Genomic DNA, 23,413 nt, shown 5'->3' on the forward strand with positions numbered 1-23,413 from the left:
TAATTCTGGTTTAGAAGTAGCAAATTAGAAAAATGGGCATATAAACCATCTTGACCACAAGAATAGTTAAGATGTGGCATACAGCATGAGGATTAATATGAGGCTATACAAGGCATAAATGTAAGGTCCAGCAACCTAACTCTGAGTATTTTACCTTCCCATGCCACTCCTGCCATAGTCACACTACAGTGTTGATTAGATGGCCATCTGTAGGAAGAAGATCAGATTGGGGGACAAATTTTATAATATTTTATATTTAGGATTTTTATGGAACATTCACATTTCAAACTTCCAAATGCAGTAGATAATAATATAGCTCTAACACTGCCATAAGACAAAATTTATTTGGACATAAATGGATTTCTGCAACTTTAATGTAATACAGCAAAGACTGGGTGTCAACAAAAGAGAGCAGTGAGAAGCTTCTGCAGGATCATCTCAAGGGCATTACTTGCTTTGGTGAGTTTACCATGATCCACACACACCATGGCCTTCAGTCCTAGAAGTCTACAACCTGATCTTGCCCATGTCCTAGAGTCATCCAAATTCTGGAGGTGAAATCACAGTCATTACATCATTATACTGAAAGATACAAAAAAGAGAAGGATATTCATTTACAATGAGAAATGCAAGTATACAGGTCAAATACATGTGTTCAATGTAGAAATTCCCTTCTAAGCAGGCCATGGGAGAAAAGGATCATAGGCTACTGATAATCTAAAAGCACTTAGTACCCAATGCATTTGGATTCAAGTAAAAAAAAAAAAAAAGTCTATTGCGTCAACTAGATCAGACGTTTCTGCTACCCTAAGCATAATATTCTCCCAGAAGATGTCTGGCATGCACACTTCAATGGCTCTTGCTTTTCTGTATATCGTCATCGATCACCTGGGACCAGCGTTGCTTCATTGCCCGTGACTAACTCTTATATTCTTTAGAAAATTTATATTGAAACAACACAGCTAACAATCCTCTTGTCACCATGCTTTTACCATTCTTCAGTCTTCCCTCCATCTTCTGATGAAGACACCAGTAGCAATTACTTCTTCGCCATTGTCTAAGCCTTTAAATATATGTATATGTACATAGTGGTTACAATAAAAGCATTTTACATTTGAAGCTTGAAATATACATGAGATCACCCATATATATACTTCTTTACTAATTTTTAAGTTCTAGATGTTTCTCTCTTTCTGTGATGGCATCTCATTTTCACTGTACAACTCAAGACTAGACTCAAACTCATAATTGCCCTCCTGCCTGTTTCCCAAGTACAGAGATTATTATGGGTGTGTACCACCATGCTCAGATCCCTTAATGAGATTTCTTTATAAAAATCAGCTAGCCTCATTATTTCAGTTGTCTCGTAATGCTCTATTATATGACAATATTATCTATTAAATTACTCCTCTGCTGAATGGCATTAAATGTGATTGCAACTTTTACTTATGAAAAACAATTAAGTCAATTTATTCACATGTAGGACCACTTTCATAAACTTCACGAATGAAACACAGGTCCAAATATATTATATGTAATGAAGTTGATACCATTAAAATGCTTCAAATCTTTTTGTTTGTATATATAGGGTATATGTGTGTACACACATATATGCATATGTATATGTACATGCATTCATGTGAATGAACATACTTCATGTGAGTATCAGAAGATAATCTCTGACTGATGGTTCTCACCTTTCACCTTGTCTGACACAGGGTCTTTTGTTGTTCACAGGAGCGGATACCAGGCTAGCTGGCCCGCAAGCTTCCAAGAATTCTCCCGTTTCACCTCCCATCTTGCCTTAGGAATGCTGGGACTACAGATGTGTGGTTCCACACCCAGTTTTACCTGGTTTATGGGGATTCGAACTCAGGGTGTCACACTCATGCCACAAGCACTTTACCCACTGAGCCATCTCCCAAGAATTTTTACTACTACAAACAGAATGAACTAATTGCAAACTTGGGCTTTCCCTCCTATCTCTATTTCCCAAGTGCTGGGGTCCTGGGTGTGAACCACCACTCCCCGCTCACTTAATGAGATTTCTTTATAAAAATGGACATACCTCAATATTTCATTGGTCTAATAAATATTACTCCCTATGACAATGTTAATTTATTTAATGATTCCATTGCTGAACATCATTGAGTATGATATGGTTAGTACAGATTAGGAAATGTTCCACAGTAGTTGATTTATGACAGAAATGAGCGGCTCCTCTTTCTATGTTTAGATTGATCTCAACAGATTTAACCACTGGTTACCTTCCAGTAAAGAACGCACAGTCATTCTTTGTGGTTGACCACACACAATCTGTCTTCTATGACCTGCCTATTCTTTAACCACTTGTTCAAACCATGTTTTCATACTAAAAGACAAGACTGTTGGATATGTTATTAGAAACAGTCACTGAATTAGCCATTATACATATTTATATGTGTATTAGTGTAACCAGAATGCATATCAACTCTCTCCAAGTTTATGATCTTTCTTTATATACAAGTTTGAAAGTTTTATAAAAATTATTTTAACATAGGTGTAGTATTAAAATATAAAATATATAAAGACAATATTAGAAGCTGGGTGTGATGGTGCAGTTATGCCTATAATCTCATCATTTGGAAAGTAAAGACAAGAAGATTAGGAGTTCAAAGACAGCCTGAACTAAATGAGACCTTTTGTCTAAAAAAGAAACAACCCCCCCCCAAAAAACAAAAGAAAGTTAAGTAATTTGTTTTCAATAAGTCCCATTCCCAGTCTCTGTAGATTGACAGATGTAGTCTAGAGTACATGCTCCATATTTTTTAACAGATATATTGACAAATGTGTAAGCTTTTTCATTTGATATTAAAAATGAGTTTATAAATTATGCATAATTAAGCAATATTTTCATTACTTAGTATCTCATGCACTACACATAGATTTCATATGATCTTTTGGATATGTGTATAATAGAGTACTACAAGATTCTATAAGTAAATCAATAATTCTCCAAATAAAGGGCATTGAGTGTCTTTCCAATTGTTTTCAAAAAATATCCAAATATATTCTCAGCCTATTGGAACATGATGGAAAACAAATTTCAAGTATCTCCCTAAGTATCTGCCAGGAAATGGATCCCAAACTCTGTTGGTACTTAATTCCTTATATAAAATGCCTTTGTATTTCCATATAAATGACATGCATACTTACATATTCATTATAAATATCACAGATTACTTATAATGCCTAAAACAATATAAATGATATGTAAATGGTTATTGTTTAAGTTGTCATATAAAAGAAAAGGCTACATGCAAACCATCACAGATTTACTAATACAGTATAGAACAACCACAGTGACAAAGTAACATTGTGGATCTGGGATTGGGGCTAATTGAATCCACTGACTCAGAGCCTTTAACAGAGGGCCAGCTGTGCTCTGTTAAAATAGGTATGATAATTCATTGTCCACATGGTATAGACAGATCTTGGTCGGAAATAGTAGCTTTTACTTTATAAAACATGAAATAAATATATTTGATAGTTATGTATAAGCACAATTGTGAGATTATATAAACAATTTTAAAATAATTTACCTTTAGCTCTTTAAAAAATCTAGTATTTCACATTCAAAAACGAATTATAAGCAGGGTGTGGTGACCACATGACTGGAATCCTAGCACTTGGGATTTAAATGTAGGAAGATCAAGAGTCTGAAATCAACCTGGATACTGTAGTGAGTTCTAGGTATGCCTGGGTTCCACGGCAAGATGCTATTTAAAAGAAATTAGACTTAAAATCCCATAGGAAGCCTTAGTAAAAGTTATACTAATCTGCTGAACAGATTTTAATTTTCTTCCTAAATAGAATGTTTTGCGATATGACACACTGGGTCTTGTATTTATGTTTTAGTAGGCTCTGTGGCGCTATGAACCTGACCCAAGGATTCATACAAGTTAGGCATGTTTTCTATCAACAAACTATATGCTTAACCTATGATGCACTATTTTATGCACTAATATTTAAATATTTTATTTTGTTTTTCAAAAAGTCTATGCTCTTGCAAACCAATAATGCCCAGAGAAGCAACAGAAAACAAGCAAAGAAAGAAAAGTTAAGAAACATATTGTAGCCAATATATTAGTGAAAAACTTTCGTCTATTCCAAATAAATGCCAATATACACAGGCAATATGGACAAATCAGACAAAGTAATTTATTCAAGTAGAAAAAGAATAAATGTACACACGAAAAAATCTGGAGTGAAAGAAATAGAAAAGGGTACGAGGTACACTTTAGTGTGCCTTTCAAAAGTAGGACAAAACCCATAACAGCATGCAGAGATCACATTAAATGGTTTTTCAAAAAGGAACCTGTGGCATTGAAATGGAGCATTCCACTACTTGCTTGTCCAGATCCCCATACTACTTTCTGTCCTCTTATTCCCCAGAGTTCAAATGATGCCCTTACAACTAACTAGCCGAGATTAGGAGACATTCCACAGTTGGTGACAAACAGGAGTGACTCCTGTCTGTACGTTTGGTTTTGGTCTCATCAGATTGAACTATTGCCCTTCTCCCAGTAAAAAATGCACAGACGGCTTCTTTCTCAATTCAACCAGTCCACAGTACAGTGTGGCCTACACTTCCAAGGAGATACAAATGAACATCAAGTGTTGGGCATATTGAAGAAAACACCAGTATTGATCTTAACACACTTAGTGTTACAGAAAAACCCAATACCTCCAAAGGCACTACCCTATAGCTTTCACCTCAGCAAGCATAATAGAGGTGCAAATCCTTGGTATGCATAGAGAAATGAGTGACTGCCATTCATCATCCAGAGGAAATAGTATCTGAAAGGCCTAGGCAGCAATGATATTTGCCTTCTGCCAAATGCCAGACGTTAGGCATGGTAGTGAACAAGGGCAGTTAGGCTGAGCAGACTCAGGCCAAATCAGATCTTTCATCGTGAGTCAGAGGCACCACCCAGAAAGAAGCTGCATACCAGCATGACCCACAGGACAAGTAGACACTCTAGAAGCTCTACAGCAATACAGGTAGCAGCATGCAGGCCAAGCAGTGGGGCTTAGCCAATGGCCAGTGACATAGGCACTGAGGCCATTGACACTGATATCTTTTGTGAAGATCTGCAATGTATCCAATCCCGAGAGCTCCAGGCAAGCTGGACCAGGTGGTTCCTTTCCTCACAGGAACACATGAGAGAGGTTATGGTGATGAGGCATTTTTGCTTGGCAGTTCCTGCCAGTGGGAGCCTACCACCAAGTCTTCCTCTTCTTTCTCATAGAGCCCCCAAGCAGTGGAACCAAAGTGCCTTCCCTTTTCTTGTGATAAGCACAGGCAATGTGCCAGCCAGGAGACATATGCTGTCACTTACTCTTGGCTTCCCACTGATGGGTTCACCCCAGCTCTTGTGTTTGATTGGCTCCACCTACGCTTACCTCTGGGTAGATATCGAGTACATATCATAGCTAAAAACTCTTTCCCTGTCTGCCTATTGATGTAGCCCTGGAACCTTTCCAACCTCTAGAAAAGGCCAAGAAAGTGCTTACTGAGCAAAGGGCTAAGAAACTAGGGACTAGAGGGCTAGAGGCCTTAGGGGAATCCTTTCCTGGCAGCCTCTGACTTTCCCCTCCTGCTGGCCCTCCATTTCCCTTGGCTCCTGCTCTTACAAGAACAAAAAATGTAAAGTTAACACATACACACAATGCATATACACACAGTTCACACACACAGTTTTTTCTGTCTCTCTGTGTGTGTGTCTCTCTGTCCATCTGTCTGTCTGCCCCCCCCTCTCTCTCTCACACACACACAGTGACCACATAGGAAGATTCAAGTCATAGTCCTGCTCTCTACACAGCATAAGCAACTGGACCCAGGACTAGATTGACCGTAACTTTGCTGTAAGATTACTTTCTAATAGGCCTGTAAATTCAGCTGGGGGCTATACCACTTTGGGCTGAGCCAACCAGCTAGGAAAGGCATCTAGATGGTAGAAGAAAGGAGTATCTCATCTATGAGTGAGCACCAGGAAAGGTCACCAAATACCTCCAAGGCCCATGATCTCTTTTTAGAGCATTTCCTCTGCCCTGTACTGTCCTCTGACCAGTTGAGAGTTCTGAATCATAGGAAAGGCAGAGGAGGGTAAGTTTGGGCCAGAAGGGAAAGGATGGGATATGAGTTGGTAACTCCAGCTAAGTGGATGTTTCCTGGATCCAGTCCTTTTTAATGGGCAGTAACTCACATATGTAATAAAAAGACAATACAAACTCTCTCCTTCATGGTAAGAGTCATAATACCAAAAGGCCTCTTGTTGATATGATGCCCCTTTAACAAGGGCATTGATCCAGCCATAGACCTGAAAGACCTGAAGATGGCAAAAGATGAGAGTGAATTCTGCTTTCTTATGTCATCAGCACACTTCACAGGCTGGAGATGGCTATATCCTCAAGTTCAACTTCAAATTTCAGTGTACTTAAACAAATGAAAAACAGTATTGTCTGATTTTACCCCAGGTCCCTGAGTTATCTTGTCTCTGTTTCTCAGTCACATAAGCAGTACGGGGTAAGGGTTCCATCTCATAGAGAGGTTCTTCAGTCAAACCAGACAATGACTGGTTACTTCCACAATCTTTGTGCCATGATTACACTACTGTATCTTGAAGCCAACATAGACTGTAGATAAAAGGTCTTGGGGCTGGGTTGCTGCATATATTTCTTGTTTGGTAGCCTGAAGAGTACCTTCCCATACAAAAGATACTGGAACACAGTGCTGAAGCTTCTATGTAGGTACCAGCTAGCCCTCTCCATGTTCAATGGTTTGTGTGGATGTTGTCCTCAGGAATGGGGCCTTGCTGTCAGTTTGTGGAGAGCAACCTACTGTCTTGGCAATGGCCTGGGTTGTTTAGGAATTTCCACAGGACTCTTCCTACTGGTCTTTGAAAAAGTGATAAGAAGACTCCCAATGATGTTGACCTAGACTCATAGATCAGGGCTTGTTCATCCATCATCAGAAGCTTCTTTTTACAGCAGATGGGAACAAATACAGAGACTCACAGCCAGACATTATACAAAGAGTAAGAGACCTTGGAACACTCAGCTCTAAATGAGATGTCTCCATCAAATCCCACCCTTAGAGTTCAGGAAACACTGCAGAAGAGGAGACAGAGTATAGGAGCCAGAGGGGATGGAGGACTCCAGGAGAACAAGGCCCTCTGAACCAACAGGAGCAAAGCTCATGTGAACTCACAGAGACAGAAACAGCGAACTCTGGGCCTGCACAGGTCTGCCCCAGGTCCTCTGCTTATATATTATGGCTTTAATTGTTTACAATGCTTCTTATGGAGTTCTGAGTGTGTGACCTAGTAGGATCTCTGATTCTTTTTGCCTTTTGTTTGGCTCTTTTCCTTCCGTTGGCTTGTCCTGTCCTACTTAGATATGATAGCTTTTGTTTTCTCTTACTGTATTTTATGTTTTGTTCTTATCTCTCAGAAGCCTGTTCTTTTCTAATCAGAAACAGAAAGGGAGTGGATCCAGGGAGTAGGGGAGGAACTGAGAGAGGTACATGGAGAGGAGACTATAATCAGCATATATTGTATGAAAAAAGAATCTTTTCTATAAAGGGGAGTGGTGTGGTAAGAACAGCAAAGTTCTTTGTTCTTGCTACTGGTTTTCCTAATCAACCAGGTGGAATTTAGAGATACTGAGATTTCAGAGTGTGTCTACTATTTTGATACCTGACCTGTGCAAGCAAATACAAATACTGGGATCCAAAATAAAGATAATTACAAAGATGCAACAACAAATATTGGCTTCTTCAAGCAGAAGTTTGGGAATTAGGGTATTCATGTGAACACAGCACTCTCCTTAAAGGTTTGCTTTGTTGTTGTTGTTGTTGTTGTTGTATTCATTTTGTGCTTTTGACTTTTGGAGTTTTTGAGCAGGATTTCACTCTGTAGCCCTGGCTAGCCTGGGCCTCACTATGTAGACCAGTTTGGTCTTGAACTCATAGCAGCCCACGTGCCTCTACCTCCCAATGCTGGGATTAAAAGAATGTGCCACCAAACTTGGCTTTCCTTAAAAGCTTGTAATGACTTTCTATTTCTGGTTGATTTATCTGGAAACACATCTGTAGACGTGTAAAGAACACGTCTTCATATTCATTTTTCACATTACTCAATAAGTTCATCTCTACATCCCAGGAAGTTATATGACTCGCAGATGTAGCTCCTATTAGCTGCACACTTTAAAAGAACAGGCTGTCTTGAGCTCTATACTTCTGGCCACTTCAGTCTTACTACTTGAAGTATTTTCCATGGGGGGAGGCAGCTGGCAATGGTTCAAATGAGAAATGTACCCTATATTTGAATACTTGATCCCCAGTTGGTTGGTACTGTTAGGAAATATTATGGGCACGGTGACACATGCCTGTAATCATAGCAATTTGTGGGGCTGGGGCAATATTGGTGCTTGAGAGTTCAGGATCAGCCCCCTGAATTTCAAGAAATGTTGTGGAACCTTTATGGAGGTAGAACCTTTCTGGAGAAAGCAACTAAGTAGGGGTAAGCATTGAGGGTTGTTAATAGTCTTGCCCCACTTCCTTCTAGCCTTCTCTGCTTCCTACGTGTCTGGATAAAATGTTATCAGCCAGCAGCTTATCTTCACTGAACACAGAGACTACAAGCAGTTAGGATGCCACGTGCGGCCCAAGCCGCACTTCCCGGGTAACTCCTCCGGCCAGCCGGGCCCCTCCGATGAAGGCTGCTCCCAGAAGAGCACCGGCAGCTGATTCCAGCAGCAGCTGCACCATCTGCAGTTGGCTCACCTGACGCTGTACCCGGGTGGCCAGGCCTGATGGCCCACATGGCTTCCACCGCAGCTGGTGTGGCTGTGGGCTCTGCGGTGGGGGCACACTCTGGGTCACGCCATCACTGAGGGCTTCAGTGGATGTGGTAGTGCTGAGCCTGCAAAGCCTGACATCACTTACCAGGAGCCTCAGGGAGCCCAGCTGCAGAACCAGCAGTCTTTTGGACCTTGCTCTCTAGAGATCAAGCAGTTCCTGGAGTGTGCTCAGAACCAGAGCGCTGTCAAGCTCTGTGAGGGCTTCAACGAGGGGCTGCGGCAGTGCAGGATTGCAAATGGTTTAATCTAATCAAGAAATTCAAGCTGAAGAGATGTACAATTGGTTCTGTATAATTGATAGTACAAGTGTGGACCCTTATCTCTAACAGCTCCATTGCTTCGGAATGGCCATGAAAGAGATCGAACTATAAATGTTTACTGAGGCTTGTAGTGTTGGTTACCGGGCAAGTGTTTGGCCTCCTTGAACTAACCATGTTATGATTGTGAGTTAAAAAATAAAAATAAATAATAATAAATTGGTTTATTCTGAAAAAAAAAGTTATCAGCCAGCCTCCTGCTTTAGTTTCCTTCCGCACCATTATGAACTCTATCCTTTTGAAACCTTAAGTCAAAAAAAACCCTTCCTTCCTGATGTTTCTTTTTGGTCATGGTATTTTAATCACTGAAACCAGAAAACTAATATATCTTTTTATGGTTTCCCACCTTAATATTGAGACTACTTGTTAAGACCCAGCACAGACATTGATCCACACAAAAGAATCCTGATACTTCTAATCTAGGCCTCTTGCATTCTCTTACAGCATTAAGTGCCAATCCCTCCAGAACTTACCAAACCAGTTTATGGCATCTTCTTGAAGTATTGGCACCTGGTACAATGTCTGTAATATAACATACATTCACTTTAATATATGTTTTAAAAACTGTTTATGTTGGTTGAATCAAAGAATGGATGATCACACATTGGGTTATAGTTAGCTGCTATAATGGAATGTGTGGAAAGCAGAATGACAGCTACATAAAGGAGTTCTCATCATAATTCTCAGAACTGGTACCTGTATCAATTTACAAGGTAAAAGAACTCTGCAGACATAATGTGGTTGTGGATTCCAAGACAAAAGATTCCAATCCAGTTTCCTCTGGATTAACTGGCTGGCATACTCTGACTGGACATATATTGAAAGACAGAAGCCCTTTCCCTCTCTGAGTCAGAAAGAGGATGGATGAGAATAGAAATGGAGAAATTGTAAGTGTGAGAGGGATTCAACCTGCCTTTGAAGACTGTGAAAGAGGATCATGGATGAAGGGATTCTAAGTGCTGGGAACACCCATGGCAGACATCCACAATGAAAGCAGTGACCTTACTCTTACCTTTGTAAGGAACTCAACTGTGCCAACAACTTAAGGAACAGAATACAACTTCTCTTCTAGAGCCCCTGGAAAGGATGCAGCTGGCCAACACTTTGATTAATTAGATGAAACTTACTGATCTACAGCAGTATAATATAATGAAGTTGTCTCGAGCCCTAAATTTCATAATAAATTAACAAATGCAAGCAAATATAATATATAGCAAAAAGGAGTGGGCAGAGCATGGTTGCACATGCCTTTAATCTCAGAACTCAAGAGGCAGAGGCAGGTGGAGAGCTATGAGTTTCATATCAGCCTTGTGTACATAGGGAGTTCTAAGCCAGTCCAGGCTATATAGCAAGAAATTGGTACATTGACATACATGCAAGCCAAATACTCATACACACAAAATAAAATAAAAAAAATGTTTGCCCAAAAAGTGAAAAAATGGCCAACCTCCTTGAAAAGTGTTAAAGAGATTATGCATGGGGCTGCTTAAAAAAACAGACAAACAAAAACAAAAACTAAAAACAACTCCTGACAGCCAGCCCATCTAAATATACAATTTGAAGCAGGAAAACATGAACACAGAATAAATATGAGAACCTCTCTTAACACTGACTGCTTCTGCAAAAAGATATGGTATTAAATATAAGCTATAATTCTATGTGTCCCAAAAGCTAAAACTACATATGAAAAAATAAGAAAAAAAGTGCCTGCCTAGCTATCCATGAAATTACCAAAAGCATCAAGATCCTTGTGATAAAACTACCATCTGGCACATCCTCATACAATGTCATAGGAAAGACAGAACATCAACTATGTTGTCTTCTAGCTAAAACTGCCTAGGTTATTCATGGTAGAATGAACCAATCAGACAAGCCCAGATTGTGGGCATACACAGGACAACTATCTGGACACAAGAATGCCCATGTCATGAAAAATTAGAATTCAGACAGATGTTATTTTAGAGTTGAGAGGACCAAAGATTTATAATAAGTAAATATAACGAATGATGATATAAACAAATGAAGGCAACACAGGGCATTGTGAGGAAAACTTAATGTGTAAAATATTTTACATAGCAATTCTGCAGTAATACCAATGTTCTTCAAAGATTTGAAGAAGTATTTAAGGATGAAATATGGTTAGGTCTGAAAGTTCTTCTAAATGGTTTAGTGAAAGTGCATATGTATATACGTATGTATGTATGAATGTATGTATGTATATATTATATATTCCATAATATATGGAGACTTTACAGGTAAACTACAAACAACAGATTGAATATGAGAGATTTTTAAACATATAAAAAGAAAAAAGTATTTACACAGTTTATCTTTACTGCTAAATATAATTCTTATTGTTAAATTCAGAAACAAATCACTGCATTCATACTTTTGGCAGAATGTTTTCTAAAAAATACAGCAAACAAAATAGAGTGTAGGTAGGATGGGCAAGATGGATCAGGAGGTAAAGGCTCTGGCCATCAAACCTTACAAAAGAGATGAGTTTGATTCTCAGGCCCCGCCAGATAGAAAACATGTCCCTTAACACTGTACACCAGTCACTACAAACAAACAATAGCACACATGCCCACACACATATGCATGTATCCCTACCACATACATGGACACAAAGAATAAACAAATAAAATGTCATCTAAAATATTGAATGGAGCCAGGCATGGTAGTGTATACCTTTACTCTCAGCACTCAGGAGGCAGAAGTAGGTGAATCTCTGTGAGTTTGTGATCAGCCTGGTCTACATAGGGAGTTTCAGGCTACCCAGGGCTACATAGAGAGACCCTGCCTCAATAAAAAGGTGACTAGATTAAAGAACTGAAAAAGAAATTCTATTTCCACAAATGTGGGCCTGCTGTACCTGTATTAATAGCAAATAAAATAGGTTTTAAGAAAAGATTTAAGAAAGGGGTCACAAATGATAGAATGTATATCCTATACTTTACTGTGGATATAGAAGATTTTTACAAGTTAATACATTTAACAGATATTTATAAACCCTTATATAGAACAGTTGGAATATACAAACCCTTTACAAACACACAAGACAGTAGATTATGCTCTCTAAAACATAAGGCAAATTTCAACAAATATGAAATAATGTTTGTATTCTGAAATTAAACGTGAAATAACAAAAGATTTTAGAAAAAAATCCATAGTTCCACACCTCAGTTTGTAAATACGGTCTCCCAGTGGCACAGTCAAATAGAGAAATGGTCAATGGGGTAGAAAATATAAGATGAGCCTGAAAGTAAGGAAGAAAAGAAATGTTAAAATAAGTCTAAATATCTATCAAAGAATGGTGAGCATGCCAAAGGATAGAGAAGACACACTGAATAAAATAATTATGACAATAAAAGGCTATTAATGAAAGAAATAACACAAAAACTTAGGTGTCTACTTATAAGAAATGGAAAAGGCGTTCTCTTCAAGTAGAATATAAACTAGTGAATTCAGTAAAAAAGATAGTGCTTGAAGCATTCTTTTGTAGTCACAGTAAAAACATTTAGTCCAGAATAATGAACAGATGTAAAAACTACTAGAAGATAGCGTGACAAGAAACAGAAAAGTTACAATCTCTAAGTATTCATGGCAAATGATTGACTGCAAAGAGAAAACGGTGGGTTAATCTAACAGAATCCCCAACAACTTAGCCAAGAAATCAATGTTGACATGACATCTGCATCATGAGCAAGCTCTGAATATGACTCCCACAGAAACACTTAACGTGACTTCCTTGGTCTTCCTGCCAATGGATATCATCAAAATATCACAATAGGGAAGTGATACACACAGCTAAATTGAGGAACCCCCTACAAAAATTTGTCTTTTGTTTTGAAAATTTTTCAATGTCAACAAAGACAAAGAAGATTAAAGAAACTGAAGAAACTTCCTGATCAAGGACTGGAAAGACAGGGCTGGAGAGATGGCTCAGCAGTTAAGAGCAAATCCCAGCACCCACATGGTGGCTCACAACCATCCATAAGGAGATCTGACGCTCTCTTCTGATGTGTCTGAAGACATGTACAGTGTACTCACATATAATAAATAATTAAATCTTTAAGGACTGGAAAGACACAAACAAACAAAACCTAAGTGTAATACGTCATCCTGGATTGCAACTTCAACCAAGAATACAGGTAATGTATGAGAAAGTTTTTGTTCAAGTAAACACAGTGAAGAAGTAAGCAAAGCAGAAATACAGCTGCAAATTCCTTTTAGGTGGCAAAATGAAAGAGAATGGGAGAACACATATGGCAAGACTGTGGATAAAGGGTAAAGGAAGAGTTCTATACTATCCTCGCAGTTTAACCAAGGACTTCAATTAATCAATAAATATCCTAACCATGATTTTTACATTTAAGGAAAGAATAAAGCCTTTGGCTTTTGTTTGGTTTGTAGACAAGCTGTTGTTATGTAGCCCAGGGTGGCCTGACTCATTATGTAAACTAGACTATCCTAAACTCATAGAGATCCACATGTCTCTGCCTCCTGGATACTGGAATTAAAGGTATGCACCATCTAACCTGGCAAGAAAAGTTTTATATTATCAAACTCTATTGAGATGCACAGCAACTATACACATTTCTTTTTTGATGCAAGAAGGATTAAAAAGCTGGGCAGTAGTGGCACATGCCTTTGTTCCCAGAACTCAGGAGGCAGATGTAGACAATCTCTGTGAGTTCAAAGCTGGCCTGGTCTCCAGAGCAAATTCTAGGACAGCCAGAGCTACAGGAAGAAACACTGTCTTGAAAAACCAAAATAAAATAATAATAAATGACTAAAAATACTTCAAAGTAGAGAAAAATAAAATTTAATTATAATTAGGCTAATGGTTTCATGTTTAAAAGAATGCATAAATAACTGTAAACTTAAAAATAAAATGTCATAGGCTGGGGCTAGAGAGATGATTCAGTGGTTAAGAGTGCTTGTTGCTCTTGCAGAGGATGGGGTATAGTACCCAGCACCCACATGGCAACTCACAGCCACCTGTAACTCCAGTTCCAAGGAATCTGATGCTCTCTTCTGACATCCATAGGTACCAGGCATACACATGGTACATACATACGTGCAGACAAAACACCCATACATGTGAAATGCCCAAATTTAAAAAATTATTAGACACATTATAAAACAGTAATTATTGAAATATAATAACAAAATAATATATACAAACCTGTGAAATTCTTACCAACTGTAGAGAATAATTTGTAGTTTTAACTTTTCATTTTAGCAAAGAAATATTAGTCAGCTAGAGCCCAATTCACTAAATTCGAAAAAGAATGAACAGCCGGGCGGTGGTGGCACATGCCTTTAATCCCAGCACTCTGGGAGGCAGAGGCAGATGGATTTCTGAGTTCGAGGCCAGCCTGGTCTACAGAGTGAGTTCCAGGACAGCCAGGGCTACACAGAGAAACCCTGTCTCGAAAAAACCAAATCCAAAAAACCAAAAAAACCAAAAAAAAAAAAAAAAAAAAGGAAAGAAAGAAAGAAAAAAAAGGAAAGAAAGAAAAAAAAAGAAAAGGAAAGGAAAGGAAAAGAAAAAGAAAAAGAATGAACAAGAGGAAACTAGAAAACAAAGAAATATATAGAGAAAGCAGGGCTAGAGAGATGGTTCAGTAGGTAAAAAGTAAACTGCTTGCTATGCAAGCCCATAGACCTGAGTTCTATCTCTAGCACCTTAAATAAAAGCTGGATGATAAATAAAAGCCTCCAGGCTTGTCATCACAGTGCTGGGGAAGATTGATCACTTGGGCTAGCTGACCAGGCAGCCCAACCTGATCAGGTCCCAGTAACACCTCTTGTCTCAAAACATAACAGCATCAACAACAAAAACCCAACCAAAGACAGAAAGTGCATGAGTCCTAAAGACCAATATTTGCCCTGTCCCCCCACCTCCAAAGAATGTGGAAGCCTCATTAAAAATCAAAGGAAATTCGTTAAAAATTATTGTAATTTATCATCAGATTATCATAGGAATGAGGAAAATATACTTATGAAAATAGATACAGGCAAATTATTTTGAAAAAACAAAACAAAACAAAAAACTCTATACCCATTTACAATATATCCCCTCAGAAAACTAGGAATACACAGTAATTTCTAGCCAGGCAGTGGCTTTAATCCCAAAAGTCAGGAAGTAGAGGCAGTCAATGTCTGAGTTCAAGGCCAGCCTTGTCTATAGAGTGAGTTCCAGGATAGCCAGGGCTATACAGAGAAACCCTGTCTTGAAAAAAACCGAAAAAACAAAAACAAAAATAAAAAACCTATGAATTTTCTTGGATAAACTAAAAAATACACATTAGAAAAGACAGCACCATCACAATATAATTAAAAAACAGATTACTAGAAAAAAAATAAAATAAAGGATTTTTATTATAAAATTGGTATAAAAGTACATCATTTTCCCCTTACTTAACTAGCAATAATTAGAAAATAGGGTTTAAAAAGACTCTTTCCAGTAAGAACAGAAACTATAAAGTAATCAGTCAGCATTATATTTACTAAACAGATTTACATGATTATTTTTAGTGCATATGATTTCATATACTACAGAAAATGTTTCAATTTATTTATGCTAGCGTTTTGGGATTTGTCCGATTATTTTGAACATGCCATTATCAACTCCTTTTCCTTCCTTTACTTCCATTTTTACTTATATAAAAAAAAGATTACCTTTAGCATCACAGCTTCCAGGTGCAGGACACCAGCAAAAGCAGGGCAGCATTGGAAAGAATCTTCATGGTCTTCAATGGGTCAACTATTTTACAAACGCACCAAGGAAATGGAGCCATACTGCAATCCCTCACAAACTGGAAAACAGGAAAAGAAGGTGAAGTCCTTTCTTCTGTCACGTATAGTCTGTCTCATTTGCCCCTGGCCTTTTCAGTTCCTTAGGTTCCTTTCAGCTCCCAATTCAATGGTACATTCCTATTAAATAACTGGGTAACAGAATTAGGGAGTGTGTTCTGCACAGCAGCTGACAGCATCCATTCTGGAATCAAGCATTTTCTTTTTTAATCAAATCTCAACATGGCTACTTAAGTGTCTCACAACTTGTGGCAACTTATAAGCCTATACAAACATCCTTTAGTGGAGTTGTGATTAAACGCAAGCATTCGAAATCCTTTAGAAAAAGATGGCACACACACACACACACACACACACCACAAATTCAACAAGTATCCGCCATTACAATTATCTCTGCTTTAAATCTCTGGGGAGAAATTACGCAGCTCCTAAACACTTCTTGCCCTGAATAGCCCCCTTTGTTTTCTAGGTGAGCATTTCTTTCTCTATTGCCTGTTAAATTACCATTTGAATAGAGGTAAAAATGAGGGAAGGACTGGCCTATTGGATGGCAATCAACTGCTTCTAGGTGAAATGAGACTCCATTTTTTTTTTATGCTTTAGCAGCAAACCTGATACCCAGAACACTCACATTTGCCAATGTTATTCATTGATTAGCTCAAATATCGATTTTCCTCCTGCTATGTTTTGGTTATCTGTGCCCCACACCTCCCTGTACAAGGAAGGCCTAACCACAGCATGGACTCCATAAAGATTTATGTTAGAAGATGAAGAAGAACTGTGAGCCTTGAGTCAAACTTGTTCGTTTGTTTTCTATTTAACATATGCCTCATTCAAATAAGCTATTAATTTTGTGAAAATAAGAATTAGAGTCTTAAAAACATAAATAGTACTTATTTGGAAATCTCCAATGCTACTCGTTCATCAAGAAGAAACTGCGTACTCCTTAGCAAAACACTCAAGGCCTAACAGGCCTGTATCACACTTTTCTCACAGACTTAGAATTACAACCACGCTGCCCCCAGAACAATCTTGCCCTCCGGGGCTTTCATTCTGGAAACACTAGGCCTAAAAAGCATCCCAAGCCATATGGTAGAAGTCACCCACCCTTTAAGGCCTGCCCCTAAATTCCTCCCTCCTCTTTGATGGCACTCGATGACTAACAGGCATCCTTGCTCATCAAGAGTCATCTCCATCCTCCATGATTGCTGAATACCTTGAACAAGCACATTTTTATGGTACTTGGGTTTGATCATCATATTATAACTTGTTTTCACTTACTAAATCTCATCTTAGACAGGAAAAAAAAACCTAGTTCTTGAAGCTCACTTTACAATCTCCCCTGGGCATAGGCATTAGGCCTTAAGTACATCCTTACTCTTGGGATAAGCATTTTTAAATGGAAAAAAATTTCAATATATACAAAAAATAGAAGAGTATAGTAAATCCCCACCCAGTTTTAATTTATCAGCCAGTGAACATTCTGTTAGTATCTCCCTATTCCTTGGCCTGTCATGAAAATCAAAACACTGCAGTTTTTAAAAATTACAATTAACTCATGTAAAATATCTTAATTACTCAATGCAAGCAAATACCCATTTCATCCAAGCATACTTTTTTTTTTCTTTAAGAAAGGCTTTTCAGCTCCTATACTTGTTTCTTTTCTTTTTGAATTTGTGGAAAGAACAGGAAAATGGGGAAGAGCTGGGAAAAAGGCATAATTAAGTTTCAGAGAGCCTGGATGTCCCAGATGAGAAAGAAAGAATCTGACCTGATTTCGGCTGGGAAAAAACTCTATTTCACTACTTCTCCGGAGGAGGAGGGTGCGACTTGAGTCCAGCAGATGCAGGAGGAGGCGCCGAGGGGAGAGTGGTACTACCTCCACTGGGAGTCCCTTCAGGATAATCCCACCGCGGAGCCAGGACACAACGCTTTTTTGGAGGCTTGGGTTCCCGCGTATTTCCTGGTGGGAGCGTGGATCTCCCCGAGGCACAGGGTTGGTCCCCCATAGGTATGGCAGGACCAGAGCGTTAGTTTTCTCTGGTGGGCCCTGGCAAGGCCGAGATCTGAGATGGCGGATCCCCTCCAGGCACAGGGCTGGCTTCCTCCTGGTTTCGCTGTTACCGTATTTCCTGTATCCTGAGACGTATATCCCTTCTCCGCCTCCTCAGCGCTGCGTTCCCCAGCCCATTTTAACCTTTCTACGAGAATGGAATGCAAAAAGAAAAAAAAGAAAAAAAAAAGAAGAAAGTGCACATTTAATAAAATGCTCTTCCATAGCACATCTCTCCCACAGTTTAATTAGCTGTATGCGGAGTTTTATACAATTTAATTTAAAAAATACTAATTTTCGTGTAACTTGCCAACTGGGCACGTATTAATGAATGGGTGTGTGGGATGGTCGCGGGGGTGCTGTAACCAAAGAAATTAAGCGTTTTACACTGCAGTCGCTTACGCACATCACAGAGCCATGAAAGGGGTACAACCATCTAAGAAGCTGTGTACAAATATGTTGACTTACTGATTACAGTGTTAAAATTGAAAGCCGATTGTGGAAAATGGATGCACAATAAATAAATTCATCTTGTGTTGTACAAACCAAGACCTCTGTTTACTTCATATTTTTAAAATTTTGTCATCTTTGAAAACTCACTGTATTTTTTTCTCATTCCAACTGCCAAGATCTCTCCTAAAACAGACAACTGGTGGCACTCCGTGTTTAATTGGCAAGATTTTATTTCTTTTTTAGGGTTATGGAAAACACTGACTCATCTTACTATTGCGGTATGTTATATTCTATGTTATATGGTAAGGTACCAGAAGCTGAAGGTGCACAAAACAGAGAAAAAGCTGCTGAATTTTTTTGACAGGCATCACTCAATAACCTTAATGTCTATGCCCCTTGCCTGTGCACAAATGAAACCACACTTTTCCACTAGCGCCCTCATTGTTTTCCAATGGAGAAATCTCAATCCATAATGACACAAGAACTCTCTTTTCATACATCGCACCACTTACAAGCTCTGTTGTATTTCATTAATTGAATTATTAAAATTTAGGTTTCCACCTATGATAATGCATGTGCAAAATATGATACCATATTAAGGATAATCCATTTAAACCAGTTACTACCTTCCTCCAAGCACCCAGCACAGCCTCTTATATAAATAAGGTACCAATAGATATTTGGTAAAAATCAATGGTCCTACGTTTTTGTTTTTTTTTTTTAATTAAAAAATTAAAATCTAATAACATCACTTCCTTTTTTTTTTGCTTTTCCTAACTCCAATATGTACCCCACCCCACTCAAGCCCTTATAGATCAGGGTATCAACTGCTACTACTAAAACCAGAAAATCGTAATGAAAAAAAGTGAGGGATATTAAGAGAGAGAGAATGCTTTAGAACAAGAAGAATATCTGTACTTAAACATGATAGCAGTCAACATCCTAGAAGTAATCATTGAAGCTGGTGGGGTGGGTACTATGCCGAAACAGAAATAGTACTGGCTACAAATGGAGTTCTGGTAGGTCATGGCAGATGGAAGAAAAGCTGTGACAAAGTTAGTGGGAAAAGTAAGCAAAAGATCAGAAGGCTGTGGCCTAGGATTGCTAAAACTTATGCTGTTGACCTCTGAGGGTAGATCGTTTTTGTATGGGTGTATGAGTGCGCATGCGCACACACATGTGACAGTGACCGGTCAGTACACTGTAGGATGTTTAATAATATTCTAAGCTACGACTATACCAGTAGTATTTCCTGCATCTCAATTATAATAACCAAAAATACCACAAGATATTGCCAAATGCCTTTCTGAGTAGCCGATCCTCCTTAGTGAAAATAATTAATCTATGCCTTATCTTCTATATTTGCATCTCATCGAATGTCAGTCCTTTATTCCAATGTACCCTGCAGTCGTTATATTGTTCAAATTAAAGACCATATTGGTTCTCAAAATAATTAGCCTTGTCGTAATCTTTTTGTGCATGTTCCCATTAAAAATATGCAAGGCCACATATATCAGAGTAAAGATTGAGGTTCAATTTTTTTTTTATTTCTGTAGTTTTAGCAAGTTTAGAGAGATTTTTGGTAAAATGACAAGAATTAAAATTTCTAGCAAAATCAGGAAGGTTCGATGTATGATAAGTTTGACTTGAGGGGACACAGTTTCTTTTCTTTTTTCTTTTTGGTGACAGTTCAGGTATAACTATATATTTTTTTCTATATTCTTTGTTTACATTCTGAATGCTTTCCCCTTTCCAGTTTCCCCCCTCCCCATCGGTCTCATAAGCCCTCTTTCCTATGCCCATTTCCCAATCACCCCTTCCCATTTCTGTCCTGGTACTCCCCTACAATGCTGCATCAAGTCTTTTCAGAACCAGGGCCTTCTCCTTCCTTCTTCTTCGGAACCATTTGTTATGCTAATTGTGTCTTGAGAATTCAGAGCTTCTAGGCTAATTAATATCCACTTATCAGTGACTACATTCCATGTGTATTCTTTTGTGATTGGGTTACCTCACTTAGGATGATATTTTCCAGTTCCAACCATTTGCCTAAGAATTTCATGAATTCATTGTTTCTAATTGCTGAGTAGTATTCCATTGTGTAAATATACCACATTTTCTGTATCCATTCCTCCTTTGAGGGATTTCTGGGTTCTTTCCAGCTTCTGGCTATTATAAATAAGGCTGCTATGAACATAATGGAGCATGTGTCTTTATTGCATGCCGGGGAATCCTCTGGGTATATGCCCAGGAGTGGTATTGCAGGGTCCTCCGGAAGTGTCATGCCCAGTTTTCTGAGGAACCGCCAGACTGATTTCCAGAGTGTTTGTACCATCTTGCAACCCCACCAGCAGTGGAGGAATGTTCCTCTTTCTTCTCCACATCCTCACCAACACCTGCTGTCTCCTGAGTTTTTAACCTTAGCCATTCTGACTGGTGTGAGGTGAAATCTCAGGGTCATTTTGATATGCATTTCCCTAATGATTAATGATGTTGAACATTTCTTAAGGTGCTTCTCAGCCATTCGAAGTTCTTCAGGTAAAAATTCTTTGTTTAGCTCTGTACCCCATTTTTAATAGGGTTATTTGGTTCCCTGCGGTCTAACTTCTTGAGTTCTTTGTATATATTGGATATTAGCCCTCTGTCAGATGTAGGGTCGGTGAATATCCTTTCCCAATTTGTTGGTTGCTGTTTTGTCTGATTGACAGTATCCTTTGTCTTCCAGAAACTTTGTAATTTTATGAGGTCCCATTTGTTAATTCTTGATCTTAGAGCATAAGCTATTGGTGTTCTGTTCAGGAACTTTTCCTCAGCTCCTCCTGCACCATGCCTGCCTGGATGCTGCCCTGATCCCACCTTGATGATAATAGACTGAACCCTCTGAACCCGTAAACCAGCCCCAATTAAATGTCCTCCTTTATAAGAGCTGTCTTGTTCACAGTGTCCGTTCACAGCAGAAAAACCCTAAGACAGACAGGGTATCAGTAAGGCTTGGAAGACTATCTTGAACTCTTAGCCTCCTCCCTCTGCCTCTCAGGTGTTGGTATTACAGGCATTTGTCAATAGTCCTCGTTGCTTGAGATGGAGCCCTGTTCCAATTGAACTACACCCCCACGCCATTTGTTTGTTTCTGATTGTGCTAAAATACACATTCCATATTTTTCATTATCTTAGTCATTTCTAAATATACAGGCCAGTAGTGTTATGTATGTTCACCTAATTCTACAGCCAGTCTCTCAGCGTTTTCTTCTCATTAAACATATCCAATCTTTGCTTTTCCCTAGGAACCATCATCCCATTTAGAACCATTCTTCTATTTTTAGTTTGTTTTTGTTAGAGAACAGGCTCCTTTCCCCTCAGATATTTCAAAATGATCCCCCACCCCTAATTCTTCAAGTTAATCTTTTTTCCAGCTCATGAAACTTTTTGCGCAGTATGAACCACAGAACCAGTAGTGGGTACTTGTTGGGTTGATGGCCTGTTAAGCAAGTTTAAAAGAAAAGGGACCCAAATTGCTTTCATACTTAACAGTTCTCAGAGAAAGTGAGCTAACCTTTAGGTGATTTTTGCTTGTTTACATAAAGGATGTCTGTCTTTATTAATTGTATTTAAGGACAAAACACATAGAATTCATGTAATATAAACTTGGAGGCAGGGGGTGGGAGGAAGGGTTGGGGGTTTTCGGGGAGGGGGGAAACCGGGAAAGGTTTTAGCAGTTGACATGTAAATGAAGATTATATTCAATAAAAAAGTAAGTAAAGAAAGTAAAAAAAAAAATCATGTAACATTTTCGTACAATAAAAACTAAAAATGATTTAGAAAGACACCACAGCTTTTTTTCCTTTGCTTTATTTTGTTAAACAAATACGACTAGGAATGTTTTATAAAACTAAAAGATACAAGGAAAAAGACAGAAAGTCAACTATTTATCAGTTTGACAAACCTCTAAAACCATTTGCTTTATTTTATTTTTGCTGCTTGTTTTTGAGTCAGGGCCGACTGTAGCCCAGGCTAGCCTAGAACTCATTGTGTGGAACAGGATGGCCCCAAACAGAGCCCTGCCTGCCTCTGCCTCCCAAGTACTGGAATTAATGTCATGAACCACCATGATTGATGTCTAAAACTTTTTAAAAGTCTAAATAAATATGATATAAATAAGGCTAGGAAAACTTTAATTAAATTCATGTGTTCATGTATTTTACCTGAATGCATGTCTGGGCACCATGTACATTACCTACAGAGGCCAGAAGAGGGCACTGGATCCCCAGGCACTGGAGTTCTGAGCATCACTGTTAGCTACCATATTGGACCCTGAAATGACTTCATTGCAAGAGCAATAAGTGCAGTTAACTGCTCATCTCTCCAGCAAGAAAACCATATGATACCAGAAGCTTATGAGATGAAAAGTCTAAAATTAGTCATTATGATGACTTTTTAAAATGTTTTTCTTTTTGGAGAGTGAGGATATATACACACACTTACTTGTATGTGAAAATTTATGAGGATATTTGTATATGTAAATCTTCTATCAGGATATTTGTATATGTAAATCTTCTACTAGGATATGTATTACTTTTTATTCTCTAATCATAGCAAGTATTTTTAACAATTTAATACTTTAGTACTTTTTCATATGACATATCCTGTCTCCTCACTGTTTAATAGTTCTTTAGTGGCTACATATGGAAACCTACCATGTTTCATTTAAATAATTTTTATGAAAGGGTATTTATGGACAAGTAAATTGTTTCTAGGATTTTAAATTTAAGATTAACAATTCACTTTTACAGTACAGATTGAGATTTTTAAAGTATATTCAGTTAGCTATATGTCCACAGCATTATTTAATCTAAGTATATTTTTA

At 38.3% G+C, this 23,413-nt stretch overlaps 1 protein-coding gene across 1 annotated transcript; it reads right to left on the reverse strand.

Annotated features, from left to right (window-relative positions):
- Positions 1–313: 313 nt before the first annotated feature.
- Nbdy (negative regulator of P-body association) lies at positions 314–18,173 on the reverse strand. The gene is made up of 3 exons (XM_052170951.1): positions 17,818–18,173; positions 15,912–16,048; positions 314–582 (listed from the first exon to the last, which is right to left on the reverse strand). Exon 1 carries the CDS (start codon positions 18,053–18,055, stop codon positions 17,849–17,851), a length of 207 nt encoding a protein of 68 aa, XP_052026911.1. The 5' UTR covers positions 18,056–18,173; the 3' UTR covers positions 314–582; positions 15,912–16,048; positions 17,818–17,848.
- Positions 18,174–23,413: the final 5,240 nt, after the last annotated feature.

This window comes from Apodemus sylvaticus, chromosome X (genome assembly GCF_947179515.1).
Source record: "Apodemus sylvaticus chromosome X, mApoSyl1.1, whole genome shotgun sequence".
Taxonomy (NCBI): Eukaryota; Metazoa; Chordata; class Mammalia; order Rodentia; family Muridae; genus Apodemus; species Apodemus sylvaticus.

Excerpts from the sequence above, each read along its gene's own strand:
- Nbdy (XM_052170951.1), bottom strand. The coding sequence starts at position 18,055 with ATGGGGGACCAACCCTGTGCCTCGGGGAGATCCACGCTCCCACCAGGA.